General features: G+C 43.0%; 1 protein-coding gene across 1 annotated transcript in view; it reads right to left on the bottom strand.

Annotated features, from left to right (window-relative positions):
- The window catches only part of LOC145996356 (acid-sensing ion channel 3-like), a 37,653-nt gene extending 20,425 nt beyond the window's left edge, over positions 1 to 17,228 (bottom strand). Inside the window, exons 1-2 of the mRNA XM_083132786.1 lie at positions 17,173 to 17,228; positions 12,282 to 12,459 (exon numbers count right to left, since the gene is read on the bottom strand). Of these exons, the coding sequence (XP_082988912.1) occupies positions 12,282 to 12,443 (162 nt within the window). The 5' untranslated portion in view covers positions 12,444 to 12,459; positions 17,173 to 17,228. The remainder of the gene's footprint in view (positions 1 to 12,281; positions 12,460 to 17,172) is intronic.
- Between the last annotated feature and the right edge of the window lie 1,429 nt (positions 17,229 to 18,657).

The following is an 18,657-nucleotide window of genomic DNA, read 5'->3' as shown; positions in this document are numbered from 1 at the left end:
TGCCTGCATTCTCCTCTCCTGCAATAACCAACAATCGGTCTATGAGCTTGCGCACGTCGTCCACCCACACAAACTCTTTGGGCAGGGTGTTGTAGAGTTTGACGCCGCTGCCTGTTTTCACCTGGTTCCATATCGGCTTGATGAGATTTCTGTACTTCTCGCCGCTGCTCGATTTCACCCTATTCTGCGAGGCGTCGTTGTTCTGGTACAAGGCATCCGTCATGATCAAAATTTCTTTGTAACTCTGGTAATCTTCGTCGGTGTAATCTTTCGGCTGCTTTTTGGCAACGAGTTCCCACAGTCCCACCGTACCCGGATACCTGTTCCAACTATTCTTCTCGCCTAAATTAACTTTAATGTCGTTGCCTTCGAAGGTCACCTTCGATTTTCCAATCTTCCAAACCACACCGCCGCCCTCGTTGCTCTCCATGCTCGGATACAATCCGAACACTTCATCCTTGTCGAATTTCCCCGTGCTCAGGTAGTCTCGTGCCAAAGGTCCCAACTCGATCTTATCCAAAGACGACGACGTGCTACCTATGGCTTGACGTCGTGCCGGTACGTCCTTCAGTTCGAACGGCGTCGAAGGAATGCTCGAAATAGGCGTGGGTACGGCGTAACTTTTAGCTGCAAGTGGTACGAGTTCGTTGATCAAATTTTTATTTTGTTCCGTGACGCCTTTAATTTCTTTACCTAGATCGCTGATGGCGTCGATCACAGGTTGATCTTGACGTTTCTTCTCTTCGTAGAATCCGCGATTCTCGGATTTCCAACCTTTGAAGCGTTTCGCGAGGTAATCGCGGAGCTTGAGATTTTCGTCTTCGATTTTTCGTTTCGTCATAACGTTATTTATACACGTCGTTTCTCACAACGTTGCAACGTTTAGAAAGTCGTTGATTTTGTTTCTGTATTTTCCGTCGTTGGGTTTCCTTGTCATGTCGATCGTTGCGAATCCGAAATCGTCACTGTTCCAACAGTGGGAGCAGCAGCGTTCCGAAAATTGATTGTAGTTCATGTCTCCGCCTACGTAGTCATCGTACGCGTGCTTGAGGTTTGTGTGATCTTGACGAAACAAACATATGAAATTAGCGTTGTCGCGTACTAACTGTTTTGGAATTTTGGAAAACGTTTGAGCTAGGAAGAAGCAATCCATTCCTTTGTGACGACCTTGCGTGAAAAAGTTGCGAATTTCATTTTGATTTTCCAGGATGACATCGTCGAACACAACGACTGAATTTTCACGACAATCGTCGAGTGGTTTTATTTCCGAAGAGAACGTTGCAATGTCCAGACCATCGTACAGTTTCATCAGTTGCTGGTATTTGGATTGCTCCAAACTTTTCGAGAACACGTACAGGTGCCTGTTCTTCCAATCTAACCAATTCGGTGCGAGGAGAAAATTGTCCACGAGCAGTGTCGTTTTCCCACACCCTGAAGGACCTACGATCAGACAGCGGATGCTGTCGGGAAGCAACTCGCCGTTCCTTTTCTTCTTTCGATTTTCCGAATCAGGTAGACGTTTCACGACATTCCACGCACTCATAGAATCACTTCGTTTGAATCGATCCAACTCGTGTCCGGAAGTCCCAGCCATTTCACCAAAAGTTTGTCGCCTCTCTTACGCAAAACTTTTTCGATAAGGTACGTGTCGGGGTATTTAGTTTTAGAGAGTTCCTCCTCGTAGAAGCGCCCCAATAAAATTTCACCGCCACTGTCCTTTATTATATACGTGTGACGGTTTCCGGGTAGAACTCGAACCACGGTAAAAAGTTCCGTGCTCCAGTTTCGTGTGAAACCCCTGTCGAACGTTTGCTTCAATTTACTGACCCTCACCTCGTCTCCAATTTTGTATTTAGGTTTTTTTGTCGTGGGTGTGTACTTTGGACAGTAAACGCTGGAAATTAATCGCTGCTCGTCGGACTTGGTAACGTCAGCTGGCTTCATGCCTATCGTTCCGTGCACCGTATTATTATAGGTATCGACGAGTTCCGGCAGAATGTCGACCCATTTGTAATTTCCCCGAAGCGTGAATCGTTTCCACATGTGTGTTTTCAAGGTTCGATTAAATCTTTCCACGATGCTGGCTTTGATGTGACTGAAAGTCGAATAATGTCGAATGTCATGTTTTTGAATAAACTTTTGGAATACGGCATTGTAAAATTCTTTACCGTTGTCTGTTTGCAAAAACCGTGGTCGTCTGCCGCCGCTTTCGCGAAAAATTGTCTTGAATGCTTCCGTGACGCACGTCCCCGTTTTCGCCTTCAAAGGTAGAGCCCATGCGAATTTCGAAAATGTGTCTATGACTGTGAGGAGGTACTTGTTGCCCTTGTTCAATTTATGTACGTTTTTTTAGATTGCCGCTGCTCATCTCCACGAGGTCACTTTGCCAGAGGTCATCGATGCCCTTGGTTACCACCGCCAAACGTTCGTAGTTGCGGCGTGCAGGTTTATGCAATTCTTGGACGATGGCTTGCCTAGACATTTTTTTAGAGATTACGTTTGAAGAGAAGCACCAGCGTGATGGGATTCAAAGAGGGTGGCACCTCACCTGTGTTTTGAACGATCAGCTTATCGCCGGCACTCACGTCGAAAACGGTAAGATCTTCGTCTTCGTGTATTTCATATACGTTGCGCGTTTCGTTCCAACGTGCCAGAGGAATGTTTCCTGCTTTCTGAACACCACGATTCGATATTAAGGTCATGGTGGGAACGCTAGCTTTTCTGCCGTGAGACCAGTACGAAAATTCGTTTATCTGAATCGTGCCATCGAGGAGAAACTTGTAGTACGGATGATAAGGATGCAACATGTACAGTTTGTTACCTTCGACGAACGTGGAGATTCTCTGTTGATTGGGTACGCTGTTGATTTCGATGGCTTGCAGAGAATGCAGTTTAGCGAATTTAGTATCGACGCTAACGAGGTTGCTGTGAAGCTGTCCCAGTGTATTTTGTACGGGCAACAAATGCTCGACTATGGTATCCGTTACGGTAGAAAATGACGGTTTGATTTTCACTTCCACGTTCAACTGCTTGTAGTTTTCGTTAAGTTCTTGTAACTTGGCACCGAAAGAGGCCAGCGTCGATTCCTGCGTGGATTCCAGCACTCCAACTTGATCCCTGATGTTGACGACAATACTCTGAAGGTTCTCGACTTGATTCAATTTCGAACTTTTCTCGGTGAGATCGTTCACGATGCTTCGCATCTCGGTAAACTGCGTGTGAAGGTCTGCGACGCTCTGCGAAGTGGGCAGCGTCGACACCAGCGAATCAAGTTCGTCTCGAATCTGTTCCACGTTCGCCGTTTCCGTTTCTAGTCGTTTCAGCATACGTGATATGTTCCTTTTTAAAGCGTGTAATTCTTTGGAGGTGGGGAGATTGGCCACCCTACTCTCGAGATCGCTCAACGAACTTTTGATGTCGCTCGATTCGGATAGTGCCGTCACCGCCGTTTTCAATTTTTCCAAATCTTCGCTCGAAGGTACGCTCGTCCGTAACGATTCCAAGTCACCCTGTATGTTGTCCAGCACGTGATGAAAATGAGCAAGATTGGATTCGACGTTCAAATTTTCTAAATATTCGATCTTCTGCTGAACCGTGCTTAACGTGTCTTGAATGCTCGTTAACGCGTTCGCTTCAGCGTGAATATTTTTAATTTCTTCGTTGATCAACTCCAGAGATGCCTGAAGCGTAGCGATGGTGGTTTGAATGTGTTCGAAATCTTGATAAGCCTCCAATTGAATTTTTATGTTCGCAACGCTTTTGCCGATGACCTGCAGTTCGTCTGACGATGGTAGGTTCGTCATTGTATCTTCCAAAGTCTGTAACTTGGATTTAATTTCTTCCAACGTGCCGGTGAATTCTTCTTGTAATTTGGAAACAACGACATGCAAGCGTTCTACATCAATATCCTTCACGACAGTTTGAAGTTCAGATAAATTCTTTTCGATTGCGGAAGTTCGTTCTTCGATTTCGAGTTTCAATTTTTCCAAATCTTCATTTTTCGATTGAAATTGCTGTAATTTGGCCAAATCATTTTGAAGCGAATCCACGCTCAACTGTATATTTTGAACGCTGTCATAAGAAGGTACGTCGACATAATTTTTTATGAGCGTTTTCAGTTCGGTATCGATTTTCAGAATAGGGTCGAGACATTGTGTTTGGAGCGTAGCGATCTCGGACTCTAAACTTTTGTTTAAGGTCTCCTGCAAAGCGATCAAATCGCTCCTCAACTTTTTAATTCGGACGTCCAACATGAGAATCTCTTCTGCGTGGTCTACACGCTTGGTGTTGCCGAAAATATCGTTAGGCATTTTGGTTAACGGTTATTTATAATAGGATAGACGATTCGTAATTCTACGAAGAGAGGAACGAGTTTGTCGTAATCTCCCAGGAGTTGAACGTAAAGATAATCTCCTGCGGAAACATCGTACGTAATGTTAGAAAGCATCTTGTCGTGCTTGATTCGAAAAATGTTTTTGCCGGTAGATATTTTGATTTCGCCTACGTTTTCCGGATTCACGGTGATTTGAAGTTTCCCACCGATCGGAATTTCGTAAAAATGTAAATTGTTGTTGAAGATGTAAAAAGTTTTGCCGACGTCTTCATCCAATTTCGTCCAAATGCTGTTGAGATGAATGATCAACAGACCGTTGAGTTTAGGTAACACGGAAGGTAAGACTTCATGATCTGGTATGGACGGTGCAGTTTCCATGATGATTTTTTTTTGAAACCGAACAAGTTCATAGGCATGCTGGTTTATTTGCACTGTGTGCAATTCTTATTTATTTCTAAACGACGATGTCCCCAAGGCAATGTGTGGATTCCACACTCGAGGACGCACCTCTTGTCGTCGTTGGGATCCAGGGCAATCTTCCTCACCTTGTTGGTGGTCAACACATGGTCGACGCTCTGGATGCGCTGTTCTGCTCTTAGAATCGACGACCTGGTTTTGAGGCAATCCACGAAGTCCTCGAATGTGAGATGCTCCCGAACCACCTGTCTGCCGACACCCTTGGCCTTTTTGGTAACGCTGCCCTCGGCTTTGATGGTATAGGCCTTGGCGCGAAGACCTGCAAACTCGAGAATCACGTCTCCGTCCTTCTCATCTTTGAGTTTGCCAGGCTCTTTTTTGTTGCGGGCCAGGATGCCGTACTGGTTCGGCTGGGGATAGCCCGAGGTGTCGAAGAGGTTAACCAAAGATGGAACTGTGGCTATATCCCCGTATGCGTCGGCTGTGCGAACGTGGTACACCAAGCTGTCCGTGTCCGTGTAGAGAAGCGAGATGTTGTGGCCGTAGTGTGGACGTAATATATCGTAGTACGTCTCGAACATGTGGAGCTTGCTCAGATCCAGAACAGTGGCTCCAACGTAGATGGGCTTGGTGAGCCTCACCTCACCTTGCTTCATGTGAATCAGAGCCAGCTGCTCGTTATAGATTGTTCGAGACTTGAACAATAGACTTGCGACAAGCTGACGACATCGCTCTTTCCTCGTCACCAATTTTATGTCCACGCGATTCCGTACATTCTCCATGGTTTTGCCAAACACCGCATTATTCATGAGTTTGAAAAAATCCTTATCAAACTCGGACGTGGCTGCGGTGCGGTGTTTGGTGTTGACTTCGATATATGGGCGCAACCACGGAGAATGCTCGAACTTGAGGATGTGGTGAACTGCGTGGACCGTGACCCCTTGCTGCATCAACCACCGGAGATTCTGGTAGTGCAGGATGTAATTCTTCTTGGGTTCGAAATCCATGACGAGCTTCTTCTGGTTGGAAACGGGTGGACACTTGAACTCGGGTGCAGGGGGGAGATCGCAGAACAAATCCTGCAGCTTCTCGGAGAACTCAAGGTCCACCTCGGCGAAGAACCCATGTTCCGAATCGTCGAAGCTTTCGATGTCGAATTTGGAAGGATCGGCCCACTCGAACCCTCTAAAAGGGAGTGGCTGCATCATGGAGTGCCCGTACAAGTTATTCACGTCCGTGTGCATGATGTAGCTCGACGGTTGGGTGGAGTCGTAGCCAGTAGCCATGTGATGGTTGTTGGCGCGCGCGTGCCGTTGCGACACCTGGACCATTCCACCCCGCACGGCGCGTTCCACAAACAGCACCATGTCTACGTCCGAAAGAAGCTCCAGCTTGATTTTTGTCACCAGAAACATGGCTGACCACGCCAGTCCGGGGAGACTATAGAAGTAGGCGGGGTCCAGCTTGTAGATGGTCTTCGCAGTTGCACGAAACGCCTGGAACACATCGGCGAGGAGCGTCACATCAAGTCTGAGGTAGGCGTCGTGGTAGTCTCCGAGAGTTCGACAACCTAGCTCGCGCCACATGGACTGGGCGTGATGATATTCTTCGTTGGTAATGTTCGAGCCTCGTAGCTGACTGTAGAACTTCGCCTGGGGAGGTAGCGACGTCTCCGCAAACTTGGTAGAGTCGGTGACGTATTCGTAGGGGTAGACCCCCTTACGCCTGAAGAGACCGGCGTCCAAGTTCGGAAAATTCGCAGAGGTAATAAGCATTTGTTCGTTGCTCAGCTTCCCTGCAAGAGCATCGAGGCTGGCCGGGAGAAACCTCAGGGAGTCGAGGAAGCGAAGCTCGACGGTAGAGTCTGCTCCCAGGATCGACACTAGTTTGCTCACACTGATGTAACGCTCCTCGTTCTGGGCGAGAACGTTAATTCGCATGTCGTCGTACCCAAGATGCTTGATCAGGTGGTGAAAATCGTACCCCGAGCCGTTGTGAAAAAACACAGGGATGAAGCGTGGGTCCCGGGCCATACGGTTGCAATCATTGCACCAAGGACCAACGTACCTACCGTTAAAGTGATCGTGGTGTCGGACTTTACGGTTGTTGGCGGTGTACTCCTCGTCGCAGACAGGGCAAGTGATGGCCTCGTCGTGTCTACGTTGATCATCGGGGGACAGTGGGAGCATAGACTTGGGAGCCAACAGTACCTTCCCTATCTCGATGGCCTCGACAACCATCCTCTCGAGGAAGTGTTTGGCTGCGTCGGGACTACGGTACACGTAGGGCTCGGGGGCGATGTGTTGATCTCGTCGCACCACAATGTATGCGAAACTGGATGCCTCGTGGAGTTGGTAAGGGGTGGTGGAGGAAACTTCGGGATCGGGATCGCAAGTGGACAGGGGTTTGAGGAAGGCCTCGAAATCCGCGATGATGATAGCGGGGTGCTCCACCATGGCACCGTGCATGTGGAAACGCTCCACGGCGCCAGGTTTGGGTAAGACTATCACCTCAGGCTTGTTGGCATTACAATAAAGTTTGTGGCTAGCGAGCTTCTCGGCAGCGATGTTGCGACCTCTGATGCGCTGGTAATCCTGCTGTTCTCGATTACGAAATGTAGACAAGCACCTGGGACAAACTTCTATGTGGGTTTTGTCTTTGCTCAGCTGGCTCGAAACAAGCCGAGAGAGGGAACGGATGAGGGTGTAATGGTGGCGAGTTTCATCCTTGATGAGCAGAAGGTGAATTTCCTGCGCACCGTCGTCGTCTACGTCGCTCACCCGAATAGGGTACACCACATTTTCGTCGGTGGCGCCATAAACGTTGATAGCCAACCGAGGGTTGTGTGTACGGGCCTCAAACTTGCGAATGTCCGAAAGCGCCACCGGGTAGTCGATCCCAGCCATCGCATCTTCCAGCTCTGGCTCGTAGGGTAGGTAGTGGTTAACTCGGCGTGGTTGGTTTTTCCGGTCGACAGGGTGTAATGCTGCAAGCACCGACCAGAGAAAGCACTTGGCGTCACTGTTTTGAATGTTCAGGATGGCCTTCTTTGCCGCAATGGCAGATGGTAAGCGGACGTAGCTGGAGGCGGAGAGAGGCACAAACTTGCAAAGTTTGACGCGCAGTTCGTGAGGCTCACCACACAACGAACCTCCCGAGCCCTTGGCTTGATGTTCCTCCTGCTTTGCCACCAGCTCCTCGGCAAACTTGTTGTAGATGACCTCGAGGTTGTCGACATCCGCCAGATGCAGCGTCTTCGCCTTGGTGTTGTGGCAGAAGCTGTAAATTTCATCAGACGGCTTCTTGTACCGACAACGTAGCGATGCGTAGAATTTGATGGAGTGCGTTGCAAGCGCATCGCCGAGGATGGAAATAATTTGGGCTTGTACGTTCTCCAAAAAGCTACGCGCGTCGCATGAGTCCTCCGAAGTAAGGGGAAAGTCCTCTAACAAACGCTCGAAAGCAAACTGGTTCGCTTTCGCAACAGTTTTGATGCGCTTGGCGGATAGTGGCGTGTCGGCTTCCGCTTTCCTTTTGGTTGAGCTGGTCGACGGTTGAGCACCAGATGTACTTTCGCTTAGACAAGTAAGCTTATGCTTCTTGGCATACGCAATTGTAATGTGTTTATTGCATCCGGAACACAGTTCGGTGGCAGCCAAATGCTTGCCTGGCACGCAGGTGCGACAATGTCTTGCAAAATTTTTGCTTGATATAGTTCTTTTACACACAGGGCAACTTTTCATGGAGCGCATTTTTTTCGGGGTATGTTTATTTATATGTGATCTGTTGGTGGTAGAGTGTTTACAAAACAAAAAATGCCTTATGAGCTAATTCTAATTGGTGTTAGTTTGAGGGGGTTTATTTATATATGGGTAGTGTTGTCTTCCTCAAATATGTGCTTTAATCAACCCTATAAAAAAATTAAAAAAATATATAAGAAAAATATGATTGTAGATAGAAAAAAAAATATTGTATGCATGTGTAATTCTATTTAGCTTATTTTTGCTAGACACAAATCTTCTTCAGATTTTATTGCCCACTAATATATTTTTCTACCAATCTAATAGAGGTGTGAAACTATGAAAATATTCTGAGACAATCTTCTCTAAAACATTCTTCCCCCAAAGCTAATGTTAACAACCTGTTGTAACCTAAGCATCGTGTGTATTGCATCCGGCGAAGCCACGCTAACGCCCAAGCAGCTTGCTATTATGTACCTGCACGCTCCGGATGTGCTGACGATCTTCCATCCCAGCTCGCTGTTGTGTGCCTGCATGCTCCAGATATCTAATAATCTTCGGGCATCTCGCCCGCTCTGAAACAAAATATAAACAAAACAAATTGTATACGCCCAAGCAGCCCGCTATTATGTACTTGCACACTCCGGATGTTGGGGGTAGGTGTACTGACGAGGCTTGCCGTTGTGTAACTTCCGTCGTCCCAAAGCCTACGTATTGTTGAATTTGCGTTATTGTGTCAACATTGATAGCACACGCAGAGAGGAGAGGGGGCAAAATTGTAGTTTTTCTAGATGTGTTTGCGCCATAATACAAAAATAATAAGAGGCGCCAGCGCGCGCGTGTGTGTGGCACATCGTTCCCGAGAGAGGTTTACAAAAGTCACGATATACATTGGTGTCCCCGGGACTTGGAAATAAAATATCATATGGTAAAATATTCTTGGGGTGAGTTGGCAACACTGAACCGCAATTGATGGCGCAGAACCGAGTTGATTACACTAGTCAGTGTTGCCAACTCCCATTTGTAGGTTAGCTTCGTCTGTAAAATATCACATGGTGGAATATTCTTGGGGTGAGTTGGCAACACTGAACCGCAATTGATGGTGGTGAACCCGTGCACCTCCACTAGTCAATATTGCCAACTCCCATTCGTAGGTTATCTTTGCTTGTAAAATATCATATGGTGAAATATTCTTGGGGTGAGTTGGCAACACTGATCGCCAATTGATGGCGCTCAACTGAGCTGATTACACTAATCAGTGTTGCTAACTCTTATTCGTAGGTTAGCTTCGCTTGTAAAATATCACATGGTGAAATATTCTTAGGGTGAGTTGGCAACACTGAACCGCAATTGATGTTGCTAGTGTTGCTAACTCCCATTCGTAGGTTAGCTTCGCTTGTAAAATATCACATGGTGAAATATTCTTGGGGTGAGTTAGCAACACTGATCGCCAATTGATGCTGGTGAACCCGGCTACCTCCACTAGTCAGTGTTGCCAACTCCCATTCGTAGGTTAGCTTCGCCTGTCAAATATCACATGGTGAAATATTCTTGAGGTGATTTGGCAACACTGATCGCCAATTGATGTTGCCAGTGTTGCCAACTCCCATTCGTAGGTTAGCTTCGCCTGTAAAATATCACATGGTGAAATATTCTTGAGGTGAGTTGGCAACACTGAACCGCAATTGATGTTGCCAGTGTTGCCAACTCCCATTCGTAGGTTATCTTCGCTTGTAAAATATCACATGGTGAAATATTCTTGGGGTGAGTTGGCAACACTGCGAGAAAGCCTCAAGCGTTGCCAGCTCCTTGCTTGAGGTTAGGTTATACCCAAAAAAAAACCTTGGTGATTTTTTCGAGTGAGGAGTTGGCAACACTGCTCATGCCTTACGAGAGAAATTCATTAAGGTGAGAAAGTAGGTCAAAAGACCCTTCCAGAACGTACCGTTCCACCTACTACTATAAGTTAGCTTCGCCTGTAAAATATCACATAGTGAAATATTCTTGAGGTGAGTTGGCAACACTAAACCGCAATTGATGTTGCCAGTGTTGCCAACTCCCATTTGTAGGTTAGCTTCGCCTGTAAAATATCACATGGTGAAATATTCTTGGGGTGAGCTGGCAACACTGCGAGAAAATCAGGCTCATGCCTTACGAGAGAAATCCATTAAGGCGAGCCTCACCGAGCCTCATTTTCGGTTTCAGAACCCGGGCACCTGCATTTCGAATTAGATCAATTAGCAAATTATATCATACTAATGGGAATCTAAAAATCTGTATAATAGGTTAAATGTGCTCGTTTATGAACGAAAACTTGTCTAATAATATCAACACATATGAGAAAATCAAGAAATCTAAATAACAGCATGATTGCATTTTGAATTATATTTGTCGCTATGGCAATGACTTTCAACTTTGGCCCTCTTTTTTTGGCACTCGATGCTGGCGTTAGTCAATCAAATCTAATTTTCTAGGTGCTTTAAGACATGCTCTTTCCAATGGAAGTGGTTTTCAAACGTTTCTAGAAGATACTTTTCTGCAAAATAGAATTTAAAATACCTCAGTTTTTGACTTTTTACACAAATTGTCAACTTTACACTAACTTTGTAAAGTAACAGAAAGAGCTACCACAATGAAATTATAAACCTTTAAAGGACAACTTGTAGACATGCTATGCATCAAATTTGACATCTATTAAATAATTATTGAAGGAACTATGCAACTTTAAAATTTCAATTTTTTTTAAAAGTCCATTTTTTTGGCCGACTTTGATATAATTTATCTACCTACAGCGAGCACAGAAATAATAGTTGTTATTACCATAAAATAGAGCGCAAAAAGTTGTACAAGCTAGCTAAGTTTCACTCATTTTAAAAGAATATAAAGAGAGATATTAGGTATCAAAGTTGGTGAAATCTCAGTGTCGTACGTTACGTGGTCAGGGTATGGGGTCAAACAAATGGCTATATCTCAATAAGTATTCTACTGTAGAATCTAAAACTTTACCAAAGTTCGTTTTAGACATGTGGTACTCTACATACAAAATTTAAGCTAAATCCAAGATGGTCGAGCGTGGCACTTTTCTGAAACTAGACCACTTGACATGGAATGACCCTATTACCTCTTTCCTGTTGTCTTTTCTCCCAGAAAGTGTAGTGGTAACTTCGTCGCCTTGTAATCAAGGGGTCCCGGGTTCGATACCTGGTGGAAAAACATAGTGGTTCGGATCCCACTTTAAACTGGATTTAATCCTATCTGTGCATAAAGTGGTCCAAAAACAAGAATCCAAATACATAAGCATATAAGTGGTACTGTTATTACAAGAAATTTATGAATCCCATTTATGTAATTGCCAGAATGCCAAAGAAGTTGACATCGCGAAACAAATCTTGAAACCCGAGAAAATAACAAGGAGTTTATACACTCCTCACAAAAAGTTTGGAATATTGTCATAGGTATTAGGCATTAGTTGATATGCACAGGTTTGGAATGCAACAACACATGGGTCTGTCTGCTGGATGTTCTTCTGTTTTCGCCAACATCCCTATTACCTATTGCTTAATGTAACAATATTCCAAATTTGTTGTACCTAATATACCAATATTCCAAATTTTTTGTGAGGAGTGTATATTACAAGGTGGAATTAGTTGAAAAGTTTCGTTTGATTCGCCATGTTACTCATTTAACTACCATGATGGATCGTAACAGAAATGATCGAAAGGAAAAAGTACAAATTAACTATAATCTATTGGCGAATACCAGTTAAACACATATATAGCTTTGGTACTTACCTGAATGGCCATCACAACGAAGCATACCATCAGCACTAAACAAATAGGCCCCCATACCAGGAACATCCTGGCAGCCTTTGCAACGAATTCTCTGATTCTTTGTTTCTTATCTGCCTTTCCAAGATATGCATCTGGGGCGGTCGTTACCTTTGTAGACACCATGGCACCAGTAACACGTCTGCATTTAAAAAATTGCATTTTTCGTTTAGACCACGTCGTATGTTTGCCAGACTGTTAGTTTTCTAAAGAAAAATCTAGAACTCATTCAGTAAAGTTAGTGTTGGAAAATGCCCTATTTCCTCCACTTAGCGCTGTTTATCTTGCGAATTTATTGATCTTATCGATGAGTGAACACCCTGTTTTAGCTAAATCTAATTTCAGAAATGACACTTAATGAGACAGCCCATTGTCATATTCCAATTGGTAACAGACATCCGGAACAAGCAAAGAGTGAAGTCACATAGGATATATTATAAACTTGGGAACAAACTAAGTAGAAAATTTAATCAAGGATTAACATGCATTTAACTACTATTAATAACATAGCAACCAAGGTTGTTTCGTATGTCACTTGTTTTGGAGTGGTTCGATGACTGTAATTTGGAATGTGCATAAGTTAAATTAGTATGTAATTATGTGTACTGAAGTTCCTCTTTTCATTACACAAACTAATTTTTTCAACCAAGTGCCAAAGGCAATTTATCGAACGCTGTAAGTGTTAGACAATGAAACAAAGAATAGGAACTAAAGTTTACGTACAAGAAAGGTGAGGACAAAAGACAATCTTACTCTTTTTTTAAAGTAAGTTAATTTTCTCAACCTTGGTTTTCATTAACTGGTTCGGTTATCTCGCACTGACTAGTTGATCTTTATTTCATAGTGTTAATACATTAGAAACAAAACAAGATAGCCAGTGGACTACTGATAACATTCCATACAGTGTGTTCTTAGTATTAATAAAGCTAGAGTAGGTGCTTGGCTCACTTCACTGTCGAGAACATGTGTTTTCACATAAGTTCTCATTTTTAATAAATGAAAGAACATTGTAAGGCATTCGTTTAATTCGTTTATACTATAGTTGCCTTATTCTTCATATCCCTTTCGATTCGTAATGTATTTTTTACGGTCACTTATCTAATTCTATTACAGTTGTTGACAGAGGAGTAATATCTTTTATATATTTCCATTTCTTTAGTGACCTTAGAAGACTAACGCATTGTAGGTGAAACATTGTGATTGAATACTGTACAATGGTGCATAGTAATTGAGAAGCAGTGAACATTAGAATTCTTACTTCATATCAAACTTGTGTCACCTGGTTTCAAGTAAATATCGACCAAATTTTTCCAACGTCATTTGATGCGAATCCCTATTCCATTAACCTTCATAATCATTTTCAAATTTTCTCTTCACTCCTTAGCTTCTTTCAATGAGACACACACATACACAAACGCATCTACATGTATATTACTCTAGTCTACCACCATTGTGGTTCTATAGAAATTTCTGGAGGAAATACTTCAATTTAGTTTTTTAACATCTTTCCATCGAAGCTTGCAAGCACTGCAATTTAATTTGAATTAATTAATATTGCATTTGTACAATCTGAATATTTCCATTGGAAATCTGATTTTTCTCTATTTAGCACACTTTCAATGTTGTGATTTTTGCATAAGAGGTATAAAAAGGCGATAAAACTTCGAAAGGAGTGGAGATAGGAATTTACAGAGGTAAGAATTTACAATACCGGACCCTTCCGTAATTTCTATACTAGTTCATACTCACGAAATACGTAGTCCCGATGAAGTATCTGTGGTTAACATGTGAGGGTGACGTGTTGAAATTGTTAATTGACGCGTAGAAGTTGTAAAATAAGCTTTTCAATTACCGCGATCGTTCTCCGTATACAAGCATGGAAACCATGTTTGTTCAACGTAGCGTTCACTGTTCAGTATTCTGCGTGTGTGAGGAAGATGGCGACTTTGAAGGTGGGAAATAAAGTTCTTTCTTTCGTAAGTCTTTTTTAGTAACTTTTAGTTGGGTACATGTTAATAATACAGGGCATTCGTTCATATTTCGCATAGTCAATAATTTAGGACACTTGATCACGATTGTGTAGTTAAAATTCGTCGCTCAATTGCTACGAAACTGACATTTTTTTACGGTGCCCCACAAAGCATTCACGGTAAGATTAGGTTAGGTTAGGTTAGGCAAACATAGTTAAAATTTCGTTCTAAAACGTGAAATATTGAAATAACCATTGTTTTCGTGGAGAAATCTAGGGTTTCTGTTCCGATCGCGACCACTCAATTTCGCTTATTTTGCAATTTCTACCCCCAAATTTTAACTTCAAATTCGTGATTAGGAGGGCTCAATCAGTGAGTATGCGAAATTTTACAAAAATCGGGGAGGTGTCCAGTATTGTAAATTCGCCACTTTAAAGAAACATAGATCGAGTGAAAATCAGAAAGAGTGTTTTCGTTTCAAGTTACAAATCTTTTACGGACACTTTGATCAATATCGATGCTTAAAATGTTTTGCCGTGTCTTTCAGATTCCGAGGACGTTATAGAATGAGAGCTAGAAGCTCGAATTACATTGTGTATACGAAGAAGGATTTGCGGTAGTGAATCATTTTACCCTCTCCGATTTGAAATGTTAATACCCCACTCACAAGCTAGATGATTTCCTACCAGCTTCTACCTAGTGCTGTATTGTGGGATGTCCGTGTGATGATTGTAGAAAGATCAATAAGCCAGACTGTGCAAGGAGTTTCAAATATTGCCTACTGGTGACACAGAGAACGTTTGAAGTACTGATAAATTCCACGCAGCAGCTCCTGCACGGAACGGGCCATGCCGATGACTGAGACGCCCAGGAGGAAACCCAGGGACCCTCCGACGTCCGCCAGGAGCTGGGACCCGTCGTAGGCCCACACCTCCTCCAGCCTCTCCACGAAGTTAGAGGAGATTCTTATGCGGACGACATTGTGCACATGTTCCGCTGTCCCCATATCATTCACGGTGGAATAATCCATGACGATCCTCGTAGAGTAGCAGGGACGAGGACAGTTGCACAATTTGTAATAATTGGCCATAGCGCTTGAATAGACATGCACAAGTGGCTAGTACGAAGGAGAGTTGTTACATTCTGGATATCCGGAAAGAGTCATACATGGCGTGATACATCCGCTGCTGTTTGCCGCCCGTCTATCGATGCATTCGGATACACACTGTAAGAGAGGGAGACGTATTTATTTCAGGAATGATTAAATATCTCATTACTTTGAATGACAAGGTAAGAAACGAAGCCGTACTAAAAAGAGTTGGTGAAAAAAGATATATACTGGAGACCATCAAGAAGAGGAAAAGAAACTGGTTAGGACACTGTCTAAGAAGGAACTGCCTGCTAAGAGATGCCTTGGAGGGAATGGTTGAAGGAGGAAAAGTCCGTGGAAGAAAGAGATATCAGCTTATGGATGATATTAAATTAACTGGGTCGTATGCCATTACGAAGCGTAAGGCGGAGAATAGGGAAAGCTGGAAATTGCAGTGAAAAACCTGCCAATTAGGCAGAAAACAATGAATGAATGAATTGTAGTAATTTGTAATGTACTATGTACAACATATTAAGATCGATGGTACGGTATATGGACACTATCGTGCCTGGTTAATGATGCAAAGGCTTTAACCCATCGATATATATATACGTTGAGTACTCGCATTCTATTGTAGATTTTCTGTTTTGACCAGATTATTCCATTGATTAGTTACAAAGCCTCTCCGTAGTGTATTAAGAAGTTTCGTCCTTGTTGGACAGAAAATTTAACTGTCAATGGAACTCGTGAATGTATCGCACGGTTGCATGCATGGAGGTCGGAAAATTCCGTTTCTCGAGGACCCCTATAGCGTAGAAACGAAGCCCTATTGAGCAAAGCATATCTAAGATTTTTTTGCATTCATGTTCTCTTCAGAGTATGAAAGATTGTCGGTGTTGTACAGAGCACCCTTACACAAACACATGCACGCGCACGAACGCACACACAGTTCGCGATTAGCCAAATGTGACAGAGAAGCGAAGAAAAATAAACCAAATCAATCAACGAATACACGCATACACACATTACACGGTAATATTCTTAAATCCCTTGAAAATGCTGTAGTTCATATCCTGAATGCAAGGGTTCTCTGGATAGTTCAGACCCTGAATACTTTGCAGCCTAATGTTGAGCGTGGCCTTTTCTCCTGGCAGAAGTCGCAAACCAGTTTTCTGGATCCAATTAATATCGAACTCTGGAAACAAGAAGAGAGTTTGAAGCAAATTTAAACATATATCACTGCGTGTATGTACTGGAAGTGTGTGTGTGTGTGTGTGTGTGTGCGTGTAAACATGTTGTGTCTTTTGAAATGCACGGTAAATTCTTTTCTGACTAAGATTGCAGAGGTATTCTCACTCCTGCAGTTACTGTAGAAGGGAAGTAAGTGCTCGCTCCCCCAAAGTTCAGCACCTTACTAATCTCCCGATATCCATAAGCAGGCCAATCGTAACCAATGATTCCTGTAATGAAACCTTTGCAAAGCGATAGTATACGCTTCCATAACGGCGATATTCGATAAGTAGTGCATTGAAACAAAAATGCCTTTGGAGGATTAACAAATTTCACATGAATTTGACTTATGATTCCTTTCTCCTACTGAAATGTTTGAACTTATAATATAGTTCTTCCTCATGACACAATAGAATTTATCCAGAAAGAAATTTCCAGTAACTTCTTTGCACGCATCTTGATATTATATAAACTCTAGCATCCCCACAACTACCAAAAGTTTACAATATATCATGATAACAATGCGTTCGTTAGTTTTTCTTCGCCAGAATGTGTTAATACGTACCAGTCCAGGGTTCCTTGTGATCATGTATGTTGATGAGCATGCTGGGCTTTCCCTCCAAATTGTCGTAGTCCTGCGTTTCAAAGGTGAAACTAAATCCTCTGATTGCTGTCCTGTTTATGGAGAAGGTTAGGCGTCTTCCGCTCTTCATGTGCATGCTACTATCCTTACGAATTTCTTCCAATGGTAGCGAGATTATGAAAAAGATATGGATTAGATAATTTAATATTAGTGGATAAACGTTACTTATTTAAATCATAAATAGATATCAAAATGATTACGTAATATTCACATCGGCCTTTGTACTTTCTACGTGCCTGTGTGTAAAATGTAGGTGCATTCCTAGCGTTGTTACTTCATACGACAATATTTGTTGTTTGTCTAAGCTTTTCTCAATAGATCAAATTTCGTCTTATATTAAAATATGTAACTCATAACATCTATCAGCTAGTTATAGTTTTATCTTTCTTTCGTTTCATGGATGTCATTAATTCTTGCACACATACACAAAATATGATGCAGTGGAAGATATTTTAGAATTTAATTCTAAATTATCTTGTATAATGCCAATTTGTAAGATCCAAGACATCATTGTGGTCAAATCAGAATTAAGTAACTTTTAAAGTTTGCCCAAACAAATGAAGTTTACAGTTAATAATGTAACATAACACTGAAAATGAACCCCGACCATGATAATTCATTTTTAAAGTTCAAATTATTTTGTAATTGTAAGACTTGATCTATATAATAATAATATAATAACCCGTGACTTGACAGCCCTGGAAGAAGCTTCGCCTATCTCCCGACTGCCAATCTCACTCCCACAATCCTACCTAGAGGTGTGGAGATCTTCAACCGGTAATTGGGTGAATTGGGGTCAGCACGTCGAACCCTCAGCCGTTGTAGGAGATTTCCGAGACCGGATTACGCTACTCACTCGTAGCTCCCCAATTTCCTCACGATTGTGGGTCGCCACCGGTCCTAAACACAGGCCGAAATCCCAGAGACTGAACCTATGCCGTCCCGCAGTCAGAGTCCAATACACAGCGCCTTAGACCGCACGGCCACGGAGGACGACAGACTTGATCTAGAGTCAGTGGCAATACTCGAGCATTTCTAGAGCAAGAGTGACAAATGCTGGAGAAATCTGCAAAATAAGGAACTGACTACTACTAAAGAGAAAAATCCAACGCGTCCTGAAGGACATATTCCTCCCTTTTAGGAAAAAAAATCCTTGGGACCCCACTGTCTTGAGTAGCGTCAAGAACTGCAACCATTACCTGCAACATTACACAGTGGTGTCATTCCGAATTCTTCAACGCTCTTATAAGTAAAGAATATGTAGAAAGCAAGGATTGCTGTTCCCAACAATCACCTTCAGATATTTTGTCTCCTCCGTACCCTACCTTACGATACATTTGCTTCGGATCGTAAGTGGCTTCCTTCCAGAGATCTTTGAGGTATGTAATATTCCAACCATACAATTTT

Source organism: Lepisma saccharinum, chromosome 12 (genome assembly GCF_977018435.1).
Source record: "Lepisma saccharinum chromosome 12, izLepSacc3.1, whole genome shotgun sequence".
Classification (NCBI taxonomy): domain Eukaryota; kingdom Metazoa; phylum Arthropoda; class Insecta; order Zygentoma; family Lepismatidae; genus Lepisma; species Lepisma saccharinum.
The sequence above is the reverse complement of the archived record's forward strand: the minus strand, read 5'-3'. Positions and strand labels throughout refer to the sequence as shown.